We start from the raw sequence: 19,894 nt of genomic DNA on the forward strand, positions 1-19,894 counted from the left end.
TTCCGTGACTTTTAGTCCTTCGGTTGGTAGGGGAAAAAAAATTGGACGGAGATTCCGACTTGGAGGGTAAATGTCAAGAAAATGAGTACATAGTAACATTAATCAAATGACACAATACCAGAGATTCTTCAATTACACACAACTTATGAGATCCTGCAACTAAATATATATATATATATATATAATAAATAAATAAAAAAGAGAGAAGAGAGACTAAATCCTCACCTTTCCAGCAAGCATAAAGGCGTTGTAACAAACAGACCTGACCAATTTAGGTCCACCCCAAGCACTCTCAAACTCCTTAACCACCTCTTCAGACAACAAATCCACACCTTGGCTCTTGGCTGTAATCACAGCAGACCAAGACCCCACCATCCTCAAAAATTTATCAAATGAAAGTTCCTTCGGAATGTCCAAAGCCAAAGGACTCCCCTCGGAACCCAACCCCACGCCCTCGAAGGGAAACAGCAGCGTTCTGTACCCGTCAAAGACGTACTTGATATTTTCGTCGTAAAATGGCCGGGCTCTGTCTTCAAATCTCTTCATCAAGGGGTCAAATGTAGGACTCACTGTTATGCCGTTGTAGCACCACACGGCTATTACTCCCCCTGGCTTGCGCAAAAGGCGAGAGACGAGGGAGTAGAACCTCGGTAGATCAAACCAATGCACTGCCTGAGCTACGGTTATTAAGTCCACCGAGTTTTCACCACCGATCAAGGAGATTATTTCGTCGTCGCTTGTGGTTAGTGGAGTGTGGAAATATCGGACTCGCGGGTGTGGCGTTGCTCGCTCTAGCTGAGCCTCACTCACGTCGGTTCCAATCACTTGCTCATAGTGCTCAGCCACCTAGTTCAAAATTGTTGTTGGTGATTGTTTTTGTCCAAATTATAAGGAAAAAGGAGGAAGTGAAAAATGCATAATTTGTCTTAGAAGTTTTCATGGAATTTCAAAGGAGTATTACTATTCAGCTTAAATCCTACTCATACTGGACGTGAAACTTATGTGAGGCCATTTTGACAATATAGAGCACTTGTATTCATAGTCAACTAGCGGCGCTTGAAATTTTCTTTAGCAAAGAGGGGGGAAAAAACAGTACTATATACCCTATGTTGTAAACAGCTAATTAACTGATTATTTAGAAGGGAAAAAAAATCTGAAATTCCCAGTTAGAAGAGACAAATTAAGCTGATTAACAGTGATAAACAAAATCATATACTGATGCATGATGATAGAGGCGTCACTGATTGTGCAATTTTGAGTCTAGCCTAGGTGGAGCCAAATAATGGTTTTGACAATTCCGCAGATGGGCAATTTTGCAAAAATCAAATTGATTCTGACCCAGAACCTGAATTATATTATGCAAGAATTAACATTCTCAATTAGATATTCTAAAAGCCCATTTAATTTATTGATTTAAATTGATACGTAATTTTATATGAAAATTATTTATTATAATAAAAAAATTAAATCTAATTATTTTTTAAAATTTTTTATCGTAATAAAATTTAAATTTTAAATTTTAATCAGGAAAATAAACGAGTTCTAAATTCACCTGCTCATCAGATCTAATCACAAGAACAGCCAAATGGGTACGAGCAGGAAAAGTGAAATTGTACACAAACGCAAAGAAAATAATCAATTGAGAGAAAAAGCAAAATAAAAAAAAAAAAGAAGTGAAAGAAGAGGACTAACTCCGAGGGCAGCTTGGCCGTTGCCGGTGCCGACGTCCCAAGCGAAGGTATGGAGAGGAGTGAGAGCAGCGAGCTTCGAATACCATTCCGTCGGGTAATTTGGCCGAGCATCGGCGTAGATATCTGCTTGCTTATCGAACTGACCCGCCATTGTTGACTTCCCAAGCTCCTTCCTTCTTCTTTCTACTTAATTCGGGATCTACAACGTAAATAATGTTATGCATAATTTGAGCTCAAAAGAGTGGATTATTAAATAATGCGGGAAGAACAATGAGCCATTAAGCCTGCACTCACGTCTTTTTTGTTTGTTTATTATTTATTTCAATAACGTTTTAATCATTTTTCCGTTTGTGGTCACTTGTCAATGAAGGGAGAAAGAATTCGTTCTTGTTAATTTTGCCGAGTTTATTTTAATAATTTAATTCAGTTCAACTCAATTCAAATAGTGAGACAGTTTAAACTCGCTTTTAATAGTAAGTTCACAGTTTAAATTATATTTTCTGTCTAAATTGAGTTAAATTATCCAAAATTTAATTATTCAAATCATTTTTAAATGGTAAAAAAGTATTCATTCTCTCTGTTTTTCACACCTACCAAACACATATTCAAATTTTATTTTCTTTTCAAATTAAAATTGTAACTATACATCTAAACATCAATTCGAACTATAATTTAAACCATGCAGCTTAAATTTTTTTATTCAAATAAAAAAATTCAAATCTAACAAAATTCAAAGAGCGAACCAAAGAGGGGCTTCTTTATTTGTGAAACTTAAGGCTTGTTCTTTTGAGTGAAAAACTCAAAAAAAAAAAAGACAACTCGAGTTACAACTTTATTCGATTTCATGTTCTTTTAAGTTTAAACTCAAGTTTAGGACCAAAACTCGAGTTCAAGTTTCCCCTTCAACTCGAGTTCAGAAACTCGAACTCAAATTAATGAACAATATTTTTTCTATTCTTAAAAATGCTATAACTTTTTCGTTTTAATTTTGATTGAGATGATTTTTTTTCTATGCGTTGACAACGAAAAGATGAATAAAACCCGACCCATATACCCTATTAAAATTTTTCATTAGCATTGATTTTTTATTAAAATACTATCTGAATACAAATTCAAATTTTGACTCACTCAAACACAAACTCAAAAATATTCTTATCTCAAACCATAACTCAAATGTACACAACCAAACACAAACTCAAGTTACAAGTTCAACTCAAGTTATAACCCAAATTCAACTCAAGAATTATATTTAAGTTAAACTCCAAAAGAACAAGCTCTTAGATGCTCCATAAAACAAAGAAAATATAAACACCGGTGAGTGGCTAATGAAAACTTTAACAAAATGCTTCAATTGTCAAATTTATAATAAAAATTGTATAATATTTTTCAATTTAATGTGATTTTGACTAAATTTAATAATTAAAAATAAAATAATTACTTGTAATTTATTTTTCTGGACCTACTAGAGAACTCTCGTATAGTTAATTTTTTTTTTTCTATTTCATGCTTTTTTTGGATTAATTTTTTCTATTTCATCATTATCTTCAAGTTGAAAGGACAAGAAAAACATTTCTATGTCCCAAAAATAACTCCTACGTGTTGGATGATATTGTTTTAAACTATAATGTACCTTAATGAAGTTATAGAATACAATTACACCAATGTAAGAGGATCTCCAAAATAGTGTCTAAGTATATGGTTTATAGTGTGAAGGCCAACACGTAGGGGTCAACATCGGGTGATTTGGGTAGGTTTTTGAGGTTTTTCAGTCGCTCAATTAAGTTTAAGTGGGTTGATTTTAAATTTAACCCACCTAATCAATTTAAAATTTAAAATTAATTTACCCAATTAAAATTTAAGTGGATTGATCGGATTGAACATAATAAATAAATAAAAATAAATAAAACTATTCATTCAACTTAAAATAAGAAATATATGAAAAGAAAACTAACTTTATCATAATATTAGTGTTATAAAGCTCTAAAATTGTCTCATAAGTTATAAACTAATACAAAAATAAAATATATGCAAAACAAGTTCAACTATATAAGTTGTAATTTGTAAACCGACAAACAAATAATAATAAAAAATTATAAAACATAATAGGTTGCCAAACAATTAATGTAAAGTATAAGAAAAATACCATATATTATGAGGTAAGAAAATATTTATTTATATATATAAATATATTGGGTGGGTTTTGGTAAGTTGTGTTAAAAAAAATCCAATCCAAACTCATCCAATTAATAGTCTGAGTTGAGTGGGTTGGGTTAATATCTTGATCGAGTTGATTGGACTAGTTGGATTAGATGGTTTAATTGGGTTCATCAGGTTGTTAGATTTTTTATTCACCCAACACGCATAGGAAGGTTAAATTTCCATTTAGGACAATGTATTCCTTTTATAATGATTTACAAATTGGGTTGTGCTGAAAGGCACGAAAATAAAATTTTCTTTTCATATTGATCGCGTTTAATCTCATAAGTTTTCTATACTAGTTAGAGTTATAAGTTTAGGTTGTACTAAGCAATCGGCCTAAGACCCGCTATTATTGGCCTAGGTCAAGGTTTTGAGCCCAAAAACTTATTCAGACCGAGCCGGTCTTATGCCTGTCAAGTTTTAGGGTTAGGCTGGCAAAACTTTCACCTCTAATACTAATACTGATTAATCATAATGATAATTTTCCTTCAAAAGATAGAAATTTCCAAAACGACATTAGCATAAAAAAACGGCAACAAAGCATAAAACATCGTCAAAAGACAAATATACTAAACTGACGACAACAACTTTGAAGAACTAATAATTCAACAAATAGCAAAAAATCTTCGAAATGACATCAGCATGAAAAACGACAATATGGTTGAAACGACAATATGGTTGAAACGACAGTGAGCCACAAATGTAACAGAAAAAAGAAATAATAAAATTTGGTATAAACACAGAAAGCACAACAAATTAGTTATTAAACAAGAGAGATTTTTATAATTCAAAGACAAAAAGTTTTTAAATATTTTTCCATCCAATATTTAACATTACTCTTCAATTGGACCAGCCACTAATTTCAAAAAAAATTAAAAGATACTCACTTTTATGAGATGATGAGAACATAATGATACCAATCTGATTATCATTTGTGAGAGTGACTTCTGCAAATTCTGTTTCTCACCGGCTTTCCATTTTCTTGACATTCTTGTAAAAAAAAAAGATACTTTAATGAGATTATGGGAATATGTACCAATCTGATTAAAAGCCTTTGGAATGGCGTAAAAAAAAAAAAAAAAAAAAAACGTCGCTATGAGTTATTTAGTCAAAAAATTATTTTTGGATCTATTGAGATGGAGAATATTAAAGTATTCTTAACTTTTATAAACTCTTTTTTTTTTAAGGAAATATTCTTTTTATTGCTAAGCCAAATCCGCAATGACAAATGGAGCAACAAAATCAGGGATATAATCAATCCCAAAAAAAAAAAAAAACTAATTTCTTAGTGTTTATAAACTTATAAAAAGCTTTATATATATATATTTTTTTAATCTTCTATTTCTCAATAACAAATTTAAAATCCCATACATATTTTCATATTACATTACTAGCTCCTTTTCTCTGTCCCGCATTTTTATTTGTATTTATTTTTTTAAGTATTAAAAGATAATTATCTCACATTTACCATAAAATTTTTGAAGATTGCCTTGCTGTTTGTTATTCTGTACTTGTAGCTTTTAACTTACTTAATCAAACATGTTTAAATGTTGTTCTAGAATTTTTTATTAAAAAAAAAAAATCATGCACTTCGTGACATGTATTTCTCTTTTTCACTGCTTAAAAGTAAAAGTAAAAAACTATTTTAAACGGGGCTAAGTTGAAAACCTTGTTATCAATAATTTTACATTTGTTTGAGTCACTTTCAGAAAATAATTTATAAAGCCTCCAACTTCCCTTCCAAAAACTAGGCTCGTAAGAAATCACTCCGAACCCGACGAACCCGGCCGAGCCGAGCCGACCCTACTCGAAAATCATGGGTTTCTAATTTTTTATTTAATTTTCGGTTTTAATTATCCCTAACCCGCACTGCGCGGGTAAGGGCGCGGGGTGGGGTTTCATGAACCCGAGGTAACCCTACCCGGCCGAACATGTTCAAAGTAGGTAAAACAATGTCCAACACTTTAAATTCTTACTTTCATAAGTTTATGGACTTTATGCATTTAAACTGTTAACTTATTTATGTTTTGGATTCACGGTTTGTGTAAAAAATACTTGTATGCTATAGTTGTTGAATTAGGACATTCTTTATTTATATTGAAAGTGTTTGATTTCAAAGTGAGTGTTTTAATTGTTCACCTTGCAATTAGACCCCCTATTGAAGGAAAGACATGTTCTATTTGATAATGATTTCTTCTGTAACAAGCACATATTAATTGACTAAAAAGTGATCATGTGGTCCTTGAGATCACCAACCCGAGTAACCCGACCCTACCCGAGGTCACCCGAAAAGTTGCAAGTTTGTAGACTTAAGAGAGTGTCGCGGCCTAAAATTTTTTCAACTCGCATTGGTCAGGTAGGCTCAATTTTTCGGATCAACCCTGCCCTACCCGGCCGATTTACATCCCTACCAAAAACAAATCGACAAGTGACCACAGCATAATTTAATATTATTAGTCAAAATAGAAAAAAAAAATTGATTAAGATTATTGACTGGATCGCCATAACCATGACCATAAAAGCTAAACAAACAAAAAATGACCATAATTCTCCCCGGATTATTCAATAATTATCAATCTGTTGAGCTCATATAATATATAATATGACACATATATTGTAGGACTACAATTTAGTAGAAAGAAGAAGAAAGAGGCTCGGGAAGTTAACAATGGCGGGTCTATTTGATAAGCAAGCAGATATCTACGCCGATGCTCGGCCAAGTTACCCGACCGAATGGTATTCGAAGCTCGCCGCTCTCACTCCTCTCCACACCTTGGCTTGGGACGTCGGCACCGGCAATGGCCAAGCTGCCCTCGGAGTTAGTCCTCTTCTTTCAATTCTTTTTTTTTTTTTTTTTTTTTTTTTTTTTTTTTTGATGATGAATTGAATATTTTCTAGTGGATTTGGCTGTGGCAGTTATCTGATTGAGAATGTTAATTCTTGCATCATATTATTCAGGTTCTGACTCAGAATCAATTTGGCTTTTACAAATTGCCCATCTCTGGAATTGTCAAAAACAGGGCTTCACTGCACCAAAAGATACCCTCTCTGGAAAATAGCCCCGTTCTTTTCATAATTTCATATCACAATTCAATCATTTTAATTTTTACTTTCTTTCATAAAAATTTGAATATCACTTCAACATTTCTACTCAAACATATGAAAGGAACATCCAGTGTCACTGTTGATCAGCTTTGTCTCTTCAAACTGGGAGTTTTAAAATTTTCATCTTTTTTTTCTTTCTTTCTTTCTTTTCTTTTTTTTTTTTTTTTTTGTCTAAATAATCAGTTACAAGATAGTAAAGTTCATGCGGATAGTACAACTAATTTCCAAACTGTGTTATAGTACAGCTATGAATATAACAGCTCTATATTGTCAATATGACCTTACCTAAGTTTCACGTCCAAATATGAGTAAGATTTAAGCTGAATTGTGAATACTCCTTTTAAATTCCTTGAAAACTTTCAGGACAAATTACGCATATTTCACCTAGCTTGTTCACTTTCCTGTTTTTTCAACAAAAAAAATTTTGACTAGGTGGCCGAGCACTATGAGCAAGTAATTGGAACCCACGTGAGCAAGGCTCAGATAGAGCGAGCAACGCCATGTTGGATTTTTTCCATTAAATTTCGGTGATCAATTGAAACCTTGATCCTCAGAATGTGGTCCACCCTATTCCACCACTTAAAAAACGTGATTAGTCACGTTCATCCTCAGTTGCCCACTATTGCCCATGTTCGGTGCACATCTGAGAAGGACTCTGTGATGGGCAGAGTCTATAAAAGGGGACAGAGTACGTTGAATTAGGTCCCTAAGCCTGCAATTTCCATTTAGTAAAAAATATACACCATCAACGAGAGATTGAGTGAGATTTAGAAGAACTGAAACCGAGTTTTTCTTTTTACCCACCAAGAACGTCAATGGGTGGAGGTGATTTTCGATCTGTTTCTTTTAATTCTGCATTTGATCTAATTGGTACTTAGCTTTGCTAGCAGCATGATTAGATCATTAAGAAATTCCAACACGCCACACCCTCGAGTCCGATATTTTCACACTCCATTAACCAAAAGTGACGACGAAATAATCTCCTTGATCGGCGGGAAAACTCAGTGGACTTAGTAACTGTGGCTCAGGCAGTGCATTGGTTTGACCTACCTAGGTTCTACTCCCTCACCTCGCGCCTTTTACACAAGCCGGGGGGGAGTAATAGCTGTGTGGTGCTACAACGACATCACAGTGAGTCCTACATTCGACCTTGTGATGAAGAGGTTTCACGACACCACTCTCCCATATTGGGATGGGAAAATCAACTACGTCTTTGACGGGTACAAAACACTGCCGTTGCGCGGGGTTGGGATCCGAGGTGAGCCCTGTGGCTTTCGACATTCCAAGGGGGCAGTGCATTGGTTTGACCTACCTAGGTTCTACTCCCTCACCTCGCACCTTTTACACAAGCCGGGGGGGAGTAATAGCCGTGTGGTGCTACAACGACATCACAGTGAGTCCTACATTCGACTTTGTGATGAAGAGGTTTCGCGACACCACTCTCTCATATTGGGATGGGAAAATCAACTACGTCTTTGACGGGTACAAAACACTGCCGTTTCCCTTCAAAAGCACGGGGTTGGGATCCGAGGCAAGCCCTGTGGCTTTTGACATTCCGAGGGGGCTTTCATTTATTGGATTCTTGAGGATGTTGGAGTCTTGGTCTGCTGTGGCCACAGCCAAGAGCCAAGGTGTTGATTTGTTGTCTAAAGAGGTGGTTAAGGAGTTTGAGAGCGCTTGGGGTGGGCCTAAATTGGTCAGGTCTATTTGTTACAAGGCCTTTTTGCTTGCTGGTAAGGTTAGGATTTAGTCACTTTTTTCCTTTAGTTGTAGGATCTCATAAGTTGTCTTGTGTGTTAAGTGGAGAATTTTAGAATTTCTGGTATTGTATCATTTTGAATAATGTTACTATGTTAGTGGCTTAGTGCAACGTCTCATTTTCTTGATATTAATCCTTACTATGTTAGCGGCTTTTCTGCGTGGTCCGTGTTTGAAACCTACGGTTTATTTTCTTACTAAAAGCTATGTTGTTTGAAGAAGAGCTATGTTATTTTTGTTAAAATATAAAATTATTGTGCTTTTAGGGATGAGTTATATTCAAGAGTTATAACAATTAGTATCAGAGTATGTCCCACCTCAGGCCCACATTGGGAAGGGACGACCTGGAAAGGCCAGAATGTGCCATCTAGAGTGGGCTGCCGTAGACGTTGGTGTCAAAAGCGTGGTGGTATATTGGAATCCTAGTTGAGTCACACATTATTAAAGCACGAGCTTAACATGTGAGTTTATAACCACTTGGGCACCATCTCCCTACAAGCTAACTTTTAGGGATGAGTTCTACCTAAGGGGTATAACAATAATACCATGTTAGTTTATCAATCAATCCCAAAAGCTTAAGCTATTAGGAGAAGAGCCAACAATAGTTTTATACTTTAACACTCCCCCTCACGTGTGAGCTAGACAATGGGCAATTGTGTGAGTAAATTAATTAGAAAACCCAACACGTGAATATTTAAGTTTGAGATATATTAAAATCTCAACACATGATGACAATTTTAAATTGGGATAAAGAGTGTAATTATGAGGGTTTGAACTCAGGACCTCCATCTCTGATATTATGCTAGTTTACCAATTTATCCCAAAAGCTTAAACTATTAGGAGATGAGCCAACAATAATTTTATACTTTAACAGTTTAGCAGAATTTGAGGGTTCATATGGGAGCATTATCAAAATGTTCTGTATTAGGTATGAAAATGAAAATGGAAAATTTTGAGAATAGTATTTGGATGTTTTTGAAAATAGTTTAGTTATTATTATTATTATTATTATTATTATTTTACAAGAGAGATTGCTTTAATTATAAGGAAAAAAAAATGAAATTATGTTTGGTTATGTTTATGAAAATCTGTGTTGAGTATATAAGTCCTAAAAATAATAACAAAAAATCGGCATAGAAAACGACTCCCTAGCGCTTTCCTTTTTGAAGTAAAACATGAGAATGATATCATTCTAAACATGTTAGTCGTTTTCAAAAATACATATCAATCATTTCGAGAAATAACGCTAATATTATTATTTACAAGTACATTATAGAATAATCTCAATGGTGTTACTTGAATTATAGAATCATTTTTCTTTTTGTTTTATTCATTGAATTTTGAATTTTTCGTATTTAAGCCATTTTATAAGAAGTTTTGTTAAAATCAAACAGAAAAAGTAGAAATTAAGGTGGTCATGTGCTTTTTATCTATATTTATTTTTAATTGAAATTCAAATTATGAGATGTTTGGTAAGAGGATTCATACCATAATTTGAATCATGGTTCATGGTTCGTTATAGTATTTTCTCTCACAAAAAATACACATAAATTGAAAATAATTTTAATCTCATGGTTCTAATCTATGAACCAAACGTCTCTTTATGGGTTGCATTACTCTCATTTTTTCATATATTTTTAACAAAAATTACAATAAAAAGAGTTAAATGAGAACTATTTAAAATTTAAAAAATAAAATAAAAATTTTTAAAATTTAAGAAATAAACTGAAAATTAAAAATTCAGACACACCCGTCATAATAATCCTATATTATATTTACGCTAATTATTCACTAACAAATAATGTATCCACACAATACAAATAATGTAAATGGGCTTTGAGAGCCAAGTTGAAAAAAAATGAAATTATGTTTGGTTATGTTTATGAAAATCTGTGTTGAGTGTAAAAGTCCTAAAAATAATAGCAAAAAATCGGCATAGAAACCGACTCTCTAGCGCTTTCCTTTTTGAAGTAAAACATGAGAATGAGATCATTTTAAACATGTTAGTCGTTTTCAAAAATACATATCAATCATTTCGAGAAATAACGCTAATATTATTATTTACAAGTACATTATAGAATAATCTCAATGGTGTTACTTGAATTATAGAATCATTTTTCTTTTTGTTTTATTCATTGAATTTTGAATTTTTCCTATTTAAGCCATTTTATAAGAAGTTTTGTTAAAATTAAACAGAAAAAGTAGAAATTAAGGTGGTCATGTGCTTTTTATTTATATTTATTTTTAATTGAAATTCAAATTATGAGATGTTTAGTAAGAGGATTCATACCATGATTTGAATCATAGTTCATGGTTCGTTACAGTGTTTTCTCTCACAAAAAATACACATAAATCGAAAATAATTTTAATCTCATAGTTCTAATTCATGAACCAAACGTCTCTTTTATGAGTTGCATTACTCTCATTTTTTCATATATTTTTAACAAAAATTACAATAAAAAGAGTTAAACGAGAACTATTTAAAAATTAAAAAATAAAATAAAAATTTTTAAAATTTAAGAAACAAACTGAAAATTAAAATTCAGTCCTATATTATATTTACGCTAATTATTCACTAACAAATAATGTATCCACACAATACAAATAATGTAAATGGGCTTTGAGAGCCAAGTTTACTGGTTTTATTCGTGCAGGGATGGCTGCCCTCTCTGCGGTGGCTTTGTTTTTAGCTAGTTCTTGTTAATAAAATCCTCTTTGATTAGCAAAAATAATAAAAATAATAATTATAATAATAATAATGTATCTACAGTCTACACCGGTGGCCTAATGATGAAATGGATACTAGCAATTTCAGGACACAAACAAAGCATTGCAAACATAACCAATTTTTGAGCATAAAACTAACCTCAGCTTTGAATTCTTATCTGTCATGATAAATCAATTTTTGATTCAGAAGAACAATGAACAGAGGAGATGAAGTTCTCACTCCACAAACAAAGCATAGCAAATATAACCGAGACATTCACAGAACAACTTCTCAGACTCAACCAAAGGCTTTCCGAGCTGAACCGCTCAAAGCGTTACTCGGATTCTCTCAAACTTTTCGGCCAATTCCACTCCTCTCAACGTCCCAGAGCAGACCATTACACCCTCTCCAACGCCATCACCGCCTGCGCCAATCTCCGCGACGTCGTTTCCGGCGCACAGATCCACGCCCACGCTGTCCGTGCAGGCCTTAAAGCCTACCCTCATGTCTTCAACACTTTGCTTTCTCTCTACGCAAAAGCGGGAGATTTACGGTCTGTGAAACGGGTTTTCGGAGAGATTGAGAGCCCGGATGTTTATTCTTGGACTACGCTGTTGTCTGCTTGTGTTAAGTTGGGAGACGTGGAATATGCCCAGCAGGTGTTTGATGGAATGCCTAGCCGAGATGTGGCGATTTGGAACGCGATGATTACCGGGTTTGCGGACAACGGGCATGATGAGATTGCTATGCGTTATTTTCGTGAAATGCATAATATGGGTGTTGGGCGTGATAACTATTCTTTGGCTAGTGTTTTGAGTTTGTGTTCTGTGGAGGTTTTGGAGTTTGGGAGACAGGTGCATTTGTTAGTTATTAAAACTGGGTTCATGAGTAGAACTTCTGTGGTTAATGCGCTGATTACGATGTATTTCAACTGTGGAATCGTTGTGGATGCGTGTATGGTATTTGAAGAGACCGAGTCCGTGGTGTATGATCAGATTACTTTTAATGTTATGATAGATGGCTTAGCAAGTATCGGGAGAGATGAAGAGGCCTTGACAATGTTTGAACAGATGTGTTGTGTTGGTTTAAGGCCGACTGAAGTGACTTTTGTGAGTGTCATGAGCTCGTGTTCAGCTGCTAGAGTTGCCCGCCAACTACATGCCGAAGCTATTAAATTGGGTTTTGAAGCTGATACTTCGGTGAGCAATGCGGCAATAATGATGTATTCAAGTTGTGGGGACTTGAATGCGGCTGAGATGGTTTTTTGGAGATTGGAAAACAAGGATATTATCTCATGGAATAGTATGATCTCAAGCTGCACTCAGGCGAATGACAGTAAATTGGCTGCCTTGGCCTACTTGCAAATGCAGAGGGAAGGAATCAAACCAGACGAGTTTACTTTTGGAAGTCTGTTGGCATGCGCAGAATCTACAAATATTGTGGAAATGGTTCAGGCCCTTGTTATCAAGAATGGGCTTATCCTTAAAATACAAGTTTCAAATGCATTAGTCTCCGCATATTCTAAGCATGGGAAGATGAATCCTGCATACCAAATATTCCTTGATATTAATCCGAAAAATATGATCTCCTGGAATACAATTATCTCTGGGTTCCTATTCAATGGATTCCCAATGGAAGGCTTAGAACAGTTTTCTAAGCTTCTGATGTCAGAAATCAGGCCAAATGTGTATACGTTCACCATAGTTCTTAGCATTTGTTCAAGCATTTCAGCCTTGAGACTAGGGAAACAAGTTCATGGCTATGCTATCACGTCTAAACTTTTTTCTGAAACTTGTTTAGGCAATACCCTCATTACGATGTATGCTAAAGGTGGCATTTTAGATTGGTCACTGAAAGTATTCGACGCAATGATTGAGAGAGATGTTATCTCTTATAATGCCCTTATATCGGCATATGCTCAGCATGGGCGAGGAGAGGAAGCTGTGCGCTGCTTCGAGGCAATGCAAGGCTTGTCTAGGGTCAAACCAGACCAGGCCACCTTCACAGCAGTTCTTTCGGCTTGCAGTCATGCTGGTTTAGTCGATGAAGGTACACGGATTTTTAACTCCATGGTGAAAAATCATGGCCTTGTGCCTGGAGTGGATCATTTCTCTTGCATTGTTGACCTTCTAGGACGTGGCGGGTACCTCGACGAGGCTGAAAAAATACTAAATATCAAGCATCTCAAGGCACATTCCACCATATGGTGGTCATTGTTCAGTGCTTGTGCAGCTCATGGTAATTTAAGGTTGGGAAGAATAGTTGCTCGAAGTCTGCTTGAAGCAGAAGAAAATAATCCTTCGGTTTACGTGCTGTTAGCAAATATTTATGCAGCAGCTGATCAATGGCAAGAGGCAGCTACTATAAGGGAATTGATGAGGAGAAAAGGGACAATGAAGCAACCTGGCTGCAGTTGGATAACGTCAAAAATATCGTGTTAGGAGGTTACGTCTTCACCTTTCGAACGAAACAGAAAGTCAGGATTTTCACATAAAAGATTAAATTCGATTGTGCTCATTCATGGCCAAGGTATTCCATACCAATTCTCTTTTTCTGTTTTTCTTCCGTTAATGTATTGTTGGGACTCGTAAGATAGAATAGATATTGAATAAGATTCTTTTATGCTGTCAGGGAGAATATTCCCGGCACCGTACCAGGACATACGATAATTTGTGAAATTTTACGTTAAAATTTACAAACTCGAACGATTAAATTGTAAAAGTTACGATAATTTATAAAATTTGAATTTTACGATAATTTACATTAGAACTTGTAAACTCGAACGATTCATCATAAAATTTAAAATTTCACAAATTGTCGTTTGAATTTGTAAGTTCTAACGTAAAATTTTATAAATTATCGCATCTCTCGACACGGTGCTTAAAAAAAGTGTCTCCTAACACGGTGCTTGAAAAAAGTATCTTGACAGCATAAAAGGACCCGATTGAATATCTTACAATGCTAGAAGAAGCCAAAATAACGAAAAATATGTTTGGCAGTAGAGCTTTACCAAAAGAAGAGCATCTTTAGGAAGACAGAATAGGAAAGTAATGGTAAAACACAGAAGAACATGTCAGCCTTGTTAGTATTCCATTAGTGAGATTTAAAATTTTGTAGGAATGAAACAAACATTTCTTAATAGAAAAATGACAATTCACTCTAATAATTAATGCTACAAAAAATTAGTATAAGAATTAAAACAATTAACGTTGTTATATTTTGTTAAGATTTTTAAGATTGGGGATGGAAATTTCTTATATAGTCATTAAATAATGGGTGAGAGGACACTAATAGTTATCTTTTTACAAGAAAACATAATAATGAATGGACCTTCTTTGATATGTTAATATATCACCAAGTTAGATTTTTTAACTGTTAAATTTACATAACATCGCGTAAAAATAAAAAAATATAAATTTAATAGTTAAAAAAATATAAATTTAATAGTTAAAAAAATTTAATTTACCCGTGTACTAAGCACACAGAAAATCTCCTAATAATGAAACAATAAATATAACAAGAATTAAAAAAATGACGTAGACAGAACCAGAACCAGACTTTGCGCAGGTGGGGGGTCCTCCACATGGACCACATCTCTTGGAGGGGGGCAGTCACATTGATTGAATATCACATTAGGATCAATTACCAAAAAAAGAAATGGCGTTTGAAGTTACATTCTTCCTCGTTTTCAATATTCAAAAAAATAGAATCTTCTCGAATGGCCTAGTCACTGTTGATCCTAAAGGAGAGGTCCGAGATGAATATCCAGGATTTTAGAATCCTCTTGAATTTCATACAAAGCTAACTACCAAAACAAACACGATAATTAGATCAAAGGAACTTTCTAGGGGTTACAAACTGCAGTGTTAAAATCACATTAAATTTTAAAAAAGTATGTAAAATTGATACAATATGACACACATCTAACAAGTTAAAATGAAAGGTAAGGTTCCTTTTTATATCGTAAAGGAAAATTTTCCTTTTACCAAATACCAAAACGTCATCATTAATGTGTAATGTGGGCTCCCATCAATTTGGATTCTTGAGAATTGAATTTCAAACATTTATTAATACAATTTTTTTTTTAATCTGTTGCTTGGTATCCATATACTCTTGGACGTAATTAACAAACATAGTCAACAGAAACACAGCATACAATGAAGGAGAGTTTCATTCTAGCAATATAAATATATTCATAACGTAATCTGGGCTCCCATCAATGTGGATTCTTGAGAATTCAATTTCAAACTTTTATTAATACAATTTTTTTTTTAATCTGTTGCTTGGTATCCATATACTCTTGGACGTAATTAACAAACATGGTCAACAGAAACACATAGCATACAATGAAGGAGAGTTTCATTCTAGCAATATAAATATATTCATAATCCTTTTTTTTTTTTTTTTTTGGAAAAATCGTGTCTCTGTATGAATAGTTTTACATTTTATTCAGTTCTACGACAAATGAAACATTCTTCCACAATCAAAGGTACAATTCAATGGAAGAAATTCACACGTAATTGGGATCCTTGCCATAGTCACTTTGTTGTCGTATCTCCCCTGATAGGTGGAGCTCTATGATAGGCCGGTATGGTTGCCGGGAAAAACATCTGCCGTGGTCCCTCTGCCTTCAAGATAGGAAATATTATACCTGATGCACCCTGTAAAGAAAGCATATTTTTGATATATGAACGCAAAATATTTATATATATATATATATACATATATAAAGTAAAACGTATTTGCTTTGTTTCCATACAACAAGTTGATTTTTTTCATTATGTTGGAGTTTCCGTTTCAAATTGGTGGTCCTTGTGAAAAGCTAACAAAATTTCATGTCAAATGTAATTACTTAAAATGTAAAAGACTTGAAAATGAGAAACAACTATACAATACAAAAGGATCAACAATGCTTACCACAATCAACCGCACTCCGATCCACACATGTTTAGGGGAAGGAAACGGAAGTAGAAGACGACCAACACCGTATATGGCAACGGCGAAAAAATGGAGAACTAAACTTAGTGGGCGAGGGTTTAGACCGGAGAGTAAAGCCACCGGACCAGATGAACAAGTACCACCTAGGCTTAGATAGTCAAAACATGCTTGGCGCATCTCCTTCCTTGCTTCGTCGGGGGAAGCGGAGAACACCTTGTATAGGGCGCCCGCCAAAGTATTTATTGTGGAGGCTACAGGCTGCAAAAGTCACAGTAACAAGTTGTATGAATTCCTCAAGACAAACATCTTCGATATAAATAACACATGCACATGTTTTGAAAAGCATTCACTGAAGTTCTGATAGACGCGTAAAATGATTAAATCCGTATATAAGCAAGATCAAAGGATAATTGCAATTCAGATTCGGATTTACCTTGCGCAAAGTGTAGAACGACTCAAGATATTCACACAACGACGCTGCATCGTTTAGGTTGCGCAATGGCTTGAGAAGGTCCTGCAGGACAACAATATCGGCCAGCGCCACAGTCATTCCTCCACCGGTCAAGGGATGGCGCATATTGAAAGCATCACCCATGAGCAAGGCTCCAGGTATAGGATGTGGATTGGCAGGCATGCTTCTGTTTGGCATGCTTCTGATGTTTCCCTTATTGACCGCGGATATGAAGGCTTGTTGGATTTCAGGTGGTACCTGAACAAATGTCTCATTCAACAATCCAATTTGGAGCAGGATCAAAGAAAAAAAAAAAAAAAAAACAGAATAAAAATTAACATGAACCACCAATTAACCAGCCAGGAAAAGGAAATAAATCTCGGAACCCATGTATTGGTAGCGACTTTCCGAAGAAAATTCAGTAGTTGAAAACTTTTCCTTTGTATCTGTAGGTTTGATTCAATCAGGGAAAGAAATAAGACTAGCCCCAAAAAGGAAGTTGGACATGAGATTTCTACTGAAAACACACCATTCTTGTTTGTGCTTCCTTGAATCAGTTGAAACTTCTTATGCTCAAAGGTAACTCCTAAATCTTTAGTACTTTGAGTTTTGAGAGCAAAAATGAAATCTTGAATAGGAGTTACCTGTGGAGCGACCACGGTCTTCAAGTACTTGGCCATCTCACCGTTAGCGATGGAAGGTACCTTTTGGCCGGGCACATCAACCAAACAGCGAACCTCGGTGCTACTAATCGGATAGAATAAAATGGGAGAAGGGTCTGCAAGAATGACATGACCATGGTGGTCAAATGGGAGCTGACAGTTCTCCAGGACTAAACCAACAAAACAAGACGGCACTTCCACCTGAAAAGAAAATCAAAATCAAAGGGTCTCACTTTATGACTTTATGTGATAAAAAAGGAATGAATCTATAAAATGAAAATTTCAGCGAGCTTTAAGATGACAAAATCACCTTCGGTTCGCAAAGAGAGCGCCGCAGATTTGAGAAGCAACCGTCGCAAACGATTGTTAGAGGAGCATAAGCTTTTAGTTCTTGACCATCCCTTGTTTTGTATTGAACCCCCTTAACTGTCCCATTTTCTTCAAGCAGGGATGTCACGGTACCTTGCTCCAACCGCACGCTGTAAGAGAAAAATCGAACGCAGAAGAGCGGATCAGTACTGCATAACAAGTAAAAGGGCAGTGATAACACATGAAAATCATGGGAGGAGAAAAGCATACTTAGGAAGGGTAGCAGCTTTTTCTCTCATTCTCTGTATAAAACGTCCGTTGTGGAAACTCCTACCGGCGACATCTGCGTGAAACTTTTCCAAAGGATACGAAAGCTTGGCGCTTTTACCGTCCATGAAAAGAGCATATCCTAGCACTCTCTGAGCATCAATTTCCTCAACACAATCTGAATGAAGCAAATGGAAACGCAGGTTTAGGTATCGAAATCGAAACAATTCAATGGAAGCCAGAACAACATCCAGAGATTGATAGCCGTCGACATTGAGTACAAATCACAATCCCAGAATTCAGGCTTACCTTCAAGGCCTAATTCGATTAATTTCAGGTACCCTCCAGGCTGGAGAAGTTCACCAACAATTCTGTCTGGCTCTGTCAAGTCCCTTTCGATCACATGAACTCTTCTTCCATCCTGTAAATAGTACTAACATATGATTATTTGAGCAACATTCCTTGCAAGAATTGAGTGGTTTTTGTTTATGACCAAAAAACTATATTAATTAATCAAGGTTATATTTATAAACAAGACCTGGACCACCTGTGTCTAGAAGAAAACCATTGATTAAAAAAGAAAAAAGCTCCAAAAGTAAGCTAAAATCGATGGAAAACGACACATGATTAAAAAAATTGCAAAGTGAAATTATAATCGCTGCAATAAGAAGGCAGAACTATTCAAGTGTTAAAGTTGATCCAACGAAAACTTTAAATAAATAAAAATAAAGATTGCGTCAAAAACTTGAAGAAAAGTCTACAAATTCATCCCAGTTCACTAATTTGTGTGTTTTATCCCAACTTTCCGTGATTGGAAAAAAGTCTACAAAAATGGGAAATTCTCAGTGCCTTAATCCAAATTATCAATCACTATCTAGGTTCAAATACCACAAAAAATAATAAAATAAGAAATAAAAGAATTCCCGAATTCCTACCTTGCCAAGAGTACAAGCGAGGGCAGAGCCAGCAACGCCGGCGCCGACAATGATGACGTCGGTATCGGAGCTGGGAACCATCCTGAATTCCCCGTCTTCGGCGTCGGCCACGGTGGCTTTCTTCTTCATCACCGTCTTCCTCTTGTAACCGCCAGCATTACGGCGGCGAAGAAACCCGAGAAGTAGGAACCCCACGAGCGACGCGAAGAAGGTCCAGAACACGTAAGGATCGACGGTCACCATCATCATCTTCGACGGGAACGACATACGACAACTAGAGGAAGAAGAAGAAGACGACGACGAGAAGGAAAACGACAATGACAATGAAGCGCTTCTTCTTCTTCTCCTTCTTTCTCTTCCTGGTGATTTGTGGTGGAGGAAAGGGAATATAGGAAGGCTTGGAGATTTATAGGCCGGGTTAATTGGATTAAAGAGATGAAGTGGTTGAGAATGAGAATGGAGATGAGATATATACAACAGGTGTCGATGTGGGTACGAATTTATAACAAGCATTACAAATATACATATCTATATATATATATATACATGCATATACACACACATATATATGTATATGTATATATATTGTTGTTACTGGTTTTGTGGATTCTTTTTCCTCTTCTCTGCGTTCATCGTCGTCGTCGTCGTCCCTACTTTTGGTCCCAAGAGGTACGAATAATTAATAACAAGGGGACAGGTCTTGGTTTTCGAAAAAAGAAAAAAGAAAAAAGAAAATAAAAAGTTGGAGTTACTGTCTGGACTTTCTATTTTTGGTACAAAAATACTGGCCTTGTTTTTTTTTTTTTTTTTTTTCCTATTATGAAAAAATAATGCCCTCTTGCCTCTTCTAAGCATTATTTTATTTCTCTCTG

At 35.3% G+C, this 19,894-nt stretch overlaps 3 protein-coding genes and 1 pseudogene across 3 annotated transcripts; 2 read left to right on the forward strand and 2 right to left on the reverse strand.

Moving 5' to 3' along the window:
* Positions 1–158: 158 nt before the first annotated feature.
* Positions 159–2,022, reverse strand: LOC21396172 (putative methyltransferase DDB_G0268948). Its single transcript, XM_010108588.2, has 2 exons — positions 1,693–2,022; positions 159–846 (listed from the first exon to the last, which is right to left on the reverse strand). Exons 1-2 carry the CDS (start codon positions 1,840–1,842, stop codon positions 214–216), a joined length of 783 nt encoding a protein of 260 aa, XP_010106890.1. The 5' UTR covers positions 1,843–2,022; the 3' UTR covers positions 159–213.
* Positions 2,023–6,558: 4,536 nt separating this feature from the next.
* Positions 6,559–8,745, forward strand: LOC21396173 (annotated as a pseudogene).
* A 2,903-nt stretch (positions 8,746–11,648) lies between these two features.
* LOC21396174 (pentatricopeptide repeat-containing protein At3g49740) lies at positions 11,649–14,112 on the forward strand. The gene has a single exon (XM_010108590.2). It carries the CDS (start codon positions 11,688–11,690, stop codon positions 13,899–13,901), a length of 2,214 nt encoding a protein of 737 aa, XP_010106892.1. The 5' UTR covers positions 11,649–11,687; the 3' UTR covers positions 13,902–14,112.
* Positions 14,113–15,864: 1,752 nt separating this feature from the next.
* LOC21396175 (squalene epoxidase 3) lies at positions 15,865–19,594 on the reverse strand. Its single transcript, XM_010108591.2, has 8 exons — positions 19,023–19,594; positions 18,397–18,508; positions 18,091–18,265; positions 17,822–17,990; positions 17,494–17,712; positions 16,832–17,107; positions 16,378–16,656; positions 15,865–16,121 (listed from the first exon to the last, which is right to left on the reverse strand). Exons 1-8 carry the CDS (start codon positions 19,533–19,535, stop codon positions 15,999–16,001), a joined length of 1,866 nt encoding a protein of 621 aa, XP_010106893.2. The 5' UTR covers positions 19,536–19,594; the 3' UTR covers positions 15,865–15,998.
* Positions 19,595–19,894: the final 300 nt, after the last annotated feature.

This window comes from Morus notabilis, unplaced genomic scaffold (assembly GCF_000414095.1).
Source record: "Morus notabilis unplaced genomic scaffold, ASM41409v2 Scaffold679, whole genome shotgun sequence".
Lineage (NCBI taxonomy): Eukaryota > Viridiplantae > Streptophyta > Magnoliopsida > Rosales > Moraceae > Morus > Morus notabilis.